The sequence below is a fragment of the Capsicum annuum genome, chromosome 9, assembly GCF_002878395.1.
Source record: "Capsicum annuum cultivar UCD-10X-F1 chromosome 9, UCD10Xv1.1, whole genome shotgun sequence".
Classification (NCBI taxonomy): Eukaryota; Viridiplantae; Streptophyta; class Magnoliopsida; order Solanales; family Solanaceae; genus Capsicum; species Capsicum annuum.
Window position 1 is genome coordinate 28,547,542 of NC_061119.1, and position 9,918 is coordinate 28,557,459.

The following is a 9,918-nucleotide window of genomic DNA, read 5'->3' on the forward strand; positions in this document are numbered from 1 at the left end:
TGAAATGGACTGCGTACATTTTACCCTGCCTAGACCCCACTTGGTGGGAATATACTGGGTTTGCTGTTATTGTTGAGTAGTTGTAGAATTTTAAATTTTCATAAATTTTAAATCTATAATTTTTGTTGTTAAATGGTAACAATTAATAAATAAAAATAAATGACATAAATTTATTGATGCATATATAATTTATCATAATTTTTTCTCTATCCTTTTTTGCACATTGTGTGGCTATGTATACTAGCTGGATACTTAAAATTTAACGCTAAAAATGTGACTAGTAATAATTTAAAAAGTGGTCAATAGGTTGTAGCTTTACAAATTAATTATGTTCACATTCAAACAAAATTATTACAATCTATTATAGTTACAAGCTAAAATAATAAATAATAATTGATCAGATTTTAGTGACCAAATTTTTGTTTTAATTAAATGTCAAAACATGGAAAATAACAATATTTACTTTTAAGAAATCTGATTGTATGCATCCTCATCTGTTTCTTGATTGATACATCCTCGTCTATATCGAAAAATGATTTTATCTTTTTTTCAATTTAGTTATCTATATATACACCTCAATATTCATTCGATCAAACCACATTGCTTCTCTATTATCATTCTGCAATTTATTTTTAATACATTTTATTTCTCTAAAGCTACATACATGGATTCTTCACATCATGAAGTGAACCCTTGTAGGGACATTGTTCCCTATGTGCCACCAGTTCAAATTTTGGTATGTTTCCTTCTAACTAGGATTACTTTTTCACTGTTTTTATTTTATGAATTTTTAATTAAGATGTATGAATAATTTGAGCAATTTTCTTAAAAGGGTTTTTTAGATTGTTTTTTGAATATAGAAAATTTCTTCTTAGAAAAAATAAAAGTGTTCTCTGATAATTATAAATTTTCTTAAGTAAAACTTCTACCTGATTATTTGTTTTTCATTGATAATTTCTAAAATAAATTCATACTAACATTTTGAGAATATTACATGAGGTATAGAAATACAAAAGATTTTATGAAATTTTTTGAAAACACTTATTTTCCATTAATTAATTTAAATAAGTCAAAATTTATATAATTGATACAAAAGAGCATCATTTTTCTATTCTAAATTTTTTTAAAATGTATGTATTATTTACAGGTACTAGCCCCAACTCCGATATCATCTCAACCATTACAAGTAAGTTTTCTTAAACATTTTTCCTTTTTTATTCTCTTTCTTGGTGAGTTATTCTTCCATTTTTATCTTTAATTTCTATTAACTTTCCTCCTTCACTAATTAACAAAAAATATAGTATTGTTTTCAAGAAATAATACATAGAAAAAGATAAGTTGTATACCTAGGCTAGAAATATGATTTGTCAAAGAAATAAAGATTTTATAAAATAAATGTTACATTCGTTTTCCTATATCTTTTAATTACGACTAGTTAGTACAATTGTCACGATCCCATTGGACATGAGGGGCCCCCACAACATTCTCTGGTGGGAATACCAATAATCCCAAAAATATTTACCAACACTTCAAGAAAATAGAAGAAATTATCCATCTAACAAATTAAAACAATGCGGAAATACGTACTAAAGTGAAACCACCCTAGACACCAAAAATCTATGTACAAAAACATTCTAACAATATTATGAAGGCAATGCAACCCAAAAATCAAAAGAAAATGCATAATGTACAAAATAAAAGACCATGACATTAAAGAAAGATTCTATGGTAGTTGAATAAGCTGCTCAACCCTGAAATCTCAATCACTCGCTAGAATCACAGTTGATTTCTCGTTGGAGCCACTGAAATATGTGTTGCACTCAACAAAAGTAATAGCAGGTATAATATCAGTATACAAGAACAATAGTGTACTAGTAGAGTCATTTGTCCAACCCAAGATGAGTATATGAGCATATAACTACAATATAGTACACTAAGTTAATCCAAGTTCATAAAAACCTACACCCAGAATAACAAATATCAATTAAGCTGTTTAGGATTACAAACAATAAGTCAAGTCATTTACCACAAAGTAAAATAAGCCACACAAAGCCAAAACAGGTAAGCAATAATATAAATAAATGTATTCCTCGGTTAACTCATGGAACTGTAAACACACCTGAACTTTATACAAAAATGCTATGGATATTATAACCATCCTCCAGCCATGGCCGGCAGGGGTTGAATTTTGTCCATCAACTAAAAACCTAGACACAAGTGTCTTCCAATCTTGTTCTCCCAAAATATCGAGAAAATATTCCAAATAGCAGAGCATTGCTTATTTAACCATAACGTTTGTCAAAATCATACAACAAGAACAAAATCATTAAATTGAACACACCAAACAACATATACTATCAAGTAACTTTAAGAAGTAGTTAACACATATAGTATAAATCAGATTACACAACAATACCATCACCTACCACGAACCAAGCTGCAAAATTTCACTATGCTGGAGCCTTGTCTTTCTGTATAATTTTTGCTTGATCACGGTCTAGAAAATACATATAAATACATAATTTATAAAATGACCAACCACATTGGAAATTATAACTCACACCAAGACCCAAAGTCGATCTTCATGATCATTCTCTCCCCATTCTAGGGCTTTTCAACTTTAATTCACCCAAAAATATAAATTTTATGGATAATTTAGTAAATTACAGGCATACAAAAGTAAACTAACAATAATTAAGAAAAACTCATTGATTTTATACTCAATTTACCTCATTGTACTAGAAAATCAAGAAAATCCAACCCTTAACCCTCTCTGACTAGATTATTGATTTACAAGTTAATAGCAATATATTCCTTATCTTAACAGCAAAATATAATGAAAAGTTATTGGTTATGCCCCTTATTGCCACTATTAAAGACCGACATATTTCTTAAAAAAATATTTTGGGAGATTTTTGAAATAAACAATGATTTATGTTGCTATAGTAGCATATGTTGTAATAGCAACATTGCTATAGCGACTTTGTCGTTATAACGGCCCTTTGACTGCATTGATCGTCACCATAATGAAAATTTTTCAATTTTGAGTTTATCGCTATAGCGACATACATGTTCTATAGAAACGTCGACAAAAATTTTATTTTCCTCCAAAAATCTCAAACTTTAAATATATGACATCCCAAATAATACCCTTTATGCTATGACATATTTCGTGAGTTCATCTTATCCATATTTGGTTCCGTAAAATTCTATAGGTTTCTTATAATTATAGAAAACTAGTGATCAAATTAAACAACACCATACTTATCCAAATTATTTCCAAATTTTCCTAGACCATACCTCGCTCTAATTTCATCCAAAACTAATCTAACTTGAATTTTATAACTTTGAATACAGAGAGAATTTAATCTAAAATTTTAAGCAAAAGGTTTATACATAACGACGGACAAGGTGGTTACAATAATTTTAGTGTATTAGATAAAAATTTTCAATTTTATTTCTATTTAACTACATAAATGATAAATTTTATATTTATTTGAAGTTAGGCATGTTAATTTATAGTGATTACAATAATGTTGTTTTTGATCTAGATGTACATCATGGATAATTTTACTACTAATGAATAATACAAGAACCTAGTTATTAGATACTATAATTGTTACATGTCTTGAATATTTTAGGAATACATAATTTCAATTTGTTTAGGAGAAACTTTGTCCTAATAGATTTGGAAAGGACAAATATATTTCTTGTAGGTTTAGGAGAACCTTTTCCTTATAGGTTTGTGACTATTTTGCGGTTCATATATAGGGTGGCTTGAGATTCTAGATCATTTTACACTTTTTTTTTTTCTTTCATATTGAACAACTCTATCTGTCATTGCTTGGAGGTTAGGCTAGGCCGATCCTCGTGAAAATCTTGTATTATTTATCTTCTTTATTTTTGTTGTTTGTGGTTATGAGCTACTTAACCGATAGTGTTTCTGCAATAATTGGTATCAAAGCAAGGTTGGGGTTTCTACTCATAATCTAGGGTTAAGATGTATACATAATCTTCAACAATATATTAAATAGAGAAATTCGATAGGGGATCTAGTTTCATTCAGTGGGAGACTAGAATGATGTCTTCCCTAGTGTTATAAGGGTTATGGAAGGCAATTAAGGAAACTTTTCAAAAAGAGTTGAAAGAATTAAAGAAAGAAGACCTAAAGTAGTAGGCTTTAAGTGCGATCATCATGAGCATTAAATATAACTTTCTTCATGAAATTGCTAAAGAGATTCAGTTACTTCACAAAAATCTAACATGGAAGTTTGTTTTATTACCAAGGGAACAAAAGGTAGTAGACAACAAGGGGGATGTTGATGTGAAGTATGTATCTAGACATGATAATCAAGTAGACATGATGATGAAGGCAGTCCCAACCTATATGTTTAAATGAAGGCAGTCCCAAGCCATATGTTTAGGCATTGCCCAAACTTGACTGTAACAGATAGCACTAAGTGAGCTCTTTCGGGGGTTGGAAGTGAAGCAGAGAGATGTTGTTCCTATTGATGAAGGAAATTCATGTCAAAGGGAAGATTTCTGAATTATGTTTTGAATTTTTTCTTGTATATTTTAAGAAACTTATAATCTGTATTGATTTAGAAGACCCTTCGTCTTAATAGATTTGGAAAGGAAAATATAGTCTTTTTAGGACTGGGAGAACCTTTTCTTATAGGTTTCGAAACATTTTGGTATCTATATATAGGATATGTAGTTGGAGATTCTAAAACATTATACACTTCTTCATTTCCTTTAAAAATGAAATACTATTGCTGCTTTTGTTTAGAGGATTAGGCCTAGCTGAACCTCGTTAAAACCTTATGTTCTTTTTCTACTCTATTTTCTTCATTTGTGGTTGTGTTTGTGTGCTAGTTAACCCATGAAATTTTTGCAATACTAATAAACTACTATCTTATTCTTAGTAATGTTTCTCAAAATTGCCTATTGATATATGATAAAAAGTTACTCTCTTTAAAGTTTTCTCATATTTGTTTCAAAATAATAAGAAATTCAGCTAGTATATGTAAATAGTTTTCTTATAAATATGGTCGGGCACATGTGAGTAGGGGCTCTGATGCTCCAGTGCAGAGGTGTGAGATAGTGGCTATGGATAATTTTAGCTTACGGAGGACAAAAAACTTGATAGAAAGGTGTGGAAGAGGAGGATTAGGGTATACGGTTAGGAGGTGGGAGTGCGTCGGTAACAATAGGGGAGTGTTCTTTTTTGTGTCTGAAGTTTCTTGTTCGTGGTGTTGAGAGCTATCTATGGTTTCAAATTTATAGTTTTAGTATTATCCTGTGGATCTAGTATTATCATGCGGGTAGTGTTGTTAGTTTATAAACATTTATGTTTTTTGTTTGATATATTTTCATTAGTTCTAAGACGAAGGTCTATTGGGAATAGTCTTTTTACTTCACCTTAGGTAGTTGAATGGAATGCGCATACTCTACCCTCCCTAGACCCCACTAGGTATGAATACAGTGGGTATGTTGTTGTTGTTGTCTTATAAATATGGTCTCTTTTTGTGGATTATTGAGAATAATTTATGTTTAAATGTCCTTTTGTTATCTAAAACATGATTGTCAAAGTGAGTTTAAGATTCTTGTGTCTTATATTAGATAAGAACAAAAAATAATGTAGGCGTAAAAAGCACTAAATATCGGCACACTTGCACAATATAGCAAGTCTGCCATTAACTTAGATTGTTTGTTTTGATAAGGAAAACTGTTACTACTCCCTTAGTTCATTTGATGTGACGTTTTCTTACACATTTTTGGAAAAAGTGTTACATTTCTGTATTTTAAAAATAATTTAACACTTGATTTCTCATTTTTTTGTTCTTTTGCAACAAAACTTTAACATATTTTCATATTTGCAGAATGATGTTGGAACTATGATAGTATCCCAACATCCTGTTGTGAGGAAGTCTAGGCTAGTTACTACCATAGTCAAAAGCACGACTTTGGTTCACTTCATAATTGTACCTTCTAAAGGTGAAGAAGACATTTATACTATAAAAGAAAAAGAGGTTAGTACATTTGATTACAAAAATTGTTTCTATGTAAAAGTCCCTAATATAGTTAAACGTTACTAAAGTAGTGTCCTTTGTCTAGATATTTTTTTTTTATTATAGTAAAATGTTGTTATAGAGAACATATAACAAAAAGACTTTGTTATTATAGTAAAAGGTTGTTGTAGAGGATGGTTATTTTGTTGAGAGGCCTAACTATTTTATATTTCGTTATGGACTGAAATAATAGGATGGAGATGAGCCAAGTGATCCACATCGAATTAATCTCGATTACCATGACAAGCTACATGGATGGGTAGCTCAAAGGAGACAACGCCAGAATGGAAAATGTGAAACGGTAAATATAAGTTCTTTTATGTTTTATTTATTTTATTTGCATGTCGAGTCTTACTACATTACTGAAGAACACTCATATTTATTTATTTATGTATCTATCTATTTTTCTGATTCATAGGAAGGTTTTAAAAATACCTTTGACATGTATGACTTTTTTTTTGATTATGTCATACTTGGTAATTGGGATTCACTGATAGCCATTTCTCTGTACATGCTAACTTAGTTTCACTTTGTTTCTCTTTTCTATTTCCTTCAAACAAAAAAAATGGTAAGGTGTGGTTTAGTTTGTTTTGTGTGCATTAAAATCATCAAACAAGTTTCTTGTGATTTTAATTATTTGTAATGTAACTACAATACGAAATTTAGGAAAATTCTTCAATACAGAATTATTTTGTAATGCAACTGGAATTATTTGGTAATGTAACTACTGTATATTGCAGTTTTACTTTCATAAGAGCAAAGATAGTATGTGTCGATCTATTAATGAAGTGAGAAGACATATTTTCCAAGGTGAAAAACTGAAGGTAGAAATTAATCTAGAGACAAAAGCAGAAAAAGTGACTGTGGTAAGTTGTTACATTGCATGTATTTCATCATATTAGGGATCCACGCCAATTATATTATTCTTATAAAATTTTTCTCTTAAATTTCTAGATTAAGGTTGCAAACAAGAGATCCAAGAAAAGAAAAGGAGAATCTTCAATCTCGGAGAAGGAATCTGCTATAAAGAAACACAAAAGCAATGGAGGCGACAATTATGAAAAAATAGAGGTTGAAAAATTTCTCAAAGATGCACAGGACAACCTGACGAACATGGATGAAACACAAAGACAAGGTAATTTGTACTGATTCTACTATTAGATTATAGGAGATATACAAAACTAGGAATTTGCGACACACAACTTTTATTGCTAAACAATGAACATCCACCGTTTATACTATTTAATGAAAGTCCACTTGTTTAGAATCATGGACGCTATTTTTCTAACACATTTTCATCACATTTACAATTTTTTTATCCACTATTCTCATATTAAAATTCTTAGAGAAGAAATTGAACTAGTTGATTTTTTACTTCATTTATAGTGATCATAATGTGTTGGAACTATTATATCATTGATTTTGAAGTCTTGTGTGCTCTATATAACTCCTATTGTTAACATTAGATTAAGAGAATTAGAAATTAATCATGTGTTTTTTTATTTGTAGGGACAATGTTCTTAAATAGTGGGGCTGATCAAGTAGAAGCTTGAAAGCAATGGGATGAAAGTGTGTGTTCAAATATTGTTCTTAAAAAAGCATGAATGTTTTCTGTTTTTTTTTAAACATATGCATATGAATATGACGATAACTCAACGAATTTGCATATGCAGTTGACTTTCTAGTATTTTAAGTACTTATAATATCAAAATTTGGGATACTTTTGTAGTTCGTTAACTACTATCGATGTTTTCAATGGTTTGATAATTTTAGAGAATGTCAATTAATAATATTTATAGTTACCTTTGTTATTACTAAATGTTTTCTTCGGTAACAATTATAAAGTTTAATGTTGCCACAAATGTTGTAGCAGTTTATGTAGCAATGTTATCGCTATTTTTTTCTGCGGGAAAAGTTGTAATAGATAGTTTATTGATTTTGTAGCAGGAAAAGTCGCGACTAATAACAATATACAATAGCAAGATAAAAATTGTTGCTGATAATTATATACTTTCGTAGAGATAGGAGTCACTACTAACAAAATCATTAGTAGAGACTAAAAAGTTACCACTAATAGATTATTAGTTTTTATGGCAAGTAAGTCGAGAAAATTGAAGAAAAGGTGTCTTTTATGTCTTGAAATAAGGATTGGTAATATTGACCAACTTAAAGGGTCAAACATCACTAGAAAACTTGATTAAGTTAACTATGGACTTGATTAATATTTTTAAAACTTTCTAATCTTTTCAAAAATACAAATCAACCCACACTCCTCTTCTATCCAAATCAACTAGTCTCTCTTCTCTTTCTCTCTCGACAGCTTCTCTCAACTCTCTCCCAACCAAAAGTTCTGTAAAATTCTCCATACAATCCCCGGTGACTTCAACCTCTGGCAAAAAATAGTTGGGCGACTTCCCTTTCGACTTTCAATTAATCGATGTAAAGACTTCTCCGGCAACAACAACTTTGAGTTCGTCATCGTCCTATTTCCTTTTTCACTGGTAAAATATTATGAAGAAACAGAGGAACTTGAGACAACTACTCTTCTAGTACAGAAATGTGGACTAAATAAAATCCTAAATTTTGGCATTTCTTCTTCTTATTGCCGCTCTGTTGATTCGAATTTGTTGATTATTTTTTGTCACAATTGATGTTCTTAATCTCTTTGTGTGTGATGTGTTGGTGTTGCTAGATTGATTTGTTGTTTGTCTTGGTAAATATGGTGTTGCAATAAATAAAACATCTGATACGATAGATGAAGACATCTAATGCAACAGATGAAAACATTTGATGTAACAGATGAAAAATATCTAATGCAATAAATTAAAATTTGATGCAACTACGAAAATCTAATGCAATAGATGAACAATCTAGCAGATCATTCATCTGTTGCGATAGACGACTCTTCTATTTGGAAGAAATGTAAATAATATTGATCCAACCGATAACTAGTTTTGCAATAGACGAGTGATATGTTTCAGCAGATCAGTGATCTATTTTTACTGTTTCCAATGGTTTACTTATCCGTTGCAACAAGTCAGTTATATGCTGCAACAGATAATATACCTGGTGCAATAAATTAGTAATCTATTTTTATGGTTTCCAATAGATTACTTATCTATTGCAATAGGTTGGTTATATGTTGCAACAGATAACTATCTAGTGCAACACATTAGTAATCTATTTTTATATTTTTCAATGATTTACTCATCCGTTGCAACGGTTGGTTATATGTTGCATCACATACAATACCTGATGTAACATATTAATGATCTATTTTTATTATTTCCAATGGTTTACTCATTCGCAGCAACAGGATGGTTATATATTGCAACAGATAATATATTTGGTGCAATAGATTAGTGATCTATTTTTATTGTTTTCAACGGTTTACTCACCATTGCAATAGGTCAGTTATATGTTGCAACAGATAACATACCTAGTGCAACAGATGTGTGATCTATTTTTATGATTTTCAATGGATTACTCATCTGTTGTAACAGATTGGTTATATGTTGCAATAGATAAACTACCTGGTGCAACATATTAGTGATCTGTTTTTACTATTTTCAAAGGATTACTCATCCTTGAAACAAGTTGGTTATATGTCGCAACAGATAAACTATCTTGTGCAACAGATTAGTGATCCGTTTTTATGGTTTCCCACGGTTTACTCATCCATAGCATCCGGGTTAGTTATATGTTGCATCAGATAAAATACCTGGTGCAATAGATTAGAGATCTGTTTTTATTATTTCCAATTGTTTTCTCATTGCATCAAGGTTTATTATATGTTGTATCAGATAAAATACCTGGTGGAACAGATTAGAGATCTATTTTTATTATT

The 9,918-nt window shown here is 30.1% G+C and overlaps 2 protein-coding genes across 2 annotated transcripts; both read left to right on the forward strand.

The window, feature by feature from the left end:
- Window positions 1-567: 567 nt before the first annotated feature.
- Window positions 568-6,594, forward strand: LOC124885186. Its single transcript, XM_047396216.1, has 5 exons — window positions 568-736; window positions 1,148-1,186; window positions 5,883-6,032; window positions 6,265-6,372; window positions 6,490-6,594. The coding sequence occupies exons 1-5, from the start codon at window positions 665-667 to the stop codon at window positions 6,592-6,594; spliced, it is 474 nt and encodes a 157-aa protein (XP_047252172.1). The 5' UTR covers window positions 568-664.
- On the forward strand, window positions 6,261-7,780 carry LOC107842152. The gene is made up of 4 exons (XM_047396180.1): window positions 6,261-6,372; window positions 6,812-6,937; window positions 7,026-7,206; window positions 7,581-7,780. The coding sequence occupies exons 2-4, from the start codon at window positions 6,839-6,841 to the stop codon at window positions 7,622-7,624; spliced, it is 324 nt and encodes a 107-aa protein (XP_047252136.1). The 5' UTR covers window positions 6,261-6,372; window positions 6,812-6,838; the 3' UTR covers window positions 7,625-7,780.
- The last annotated feature ends 2,138 nt before the right edge of the window (window positions 7,781-9,918 follow it).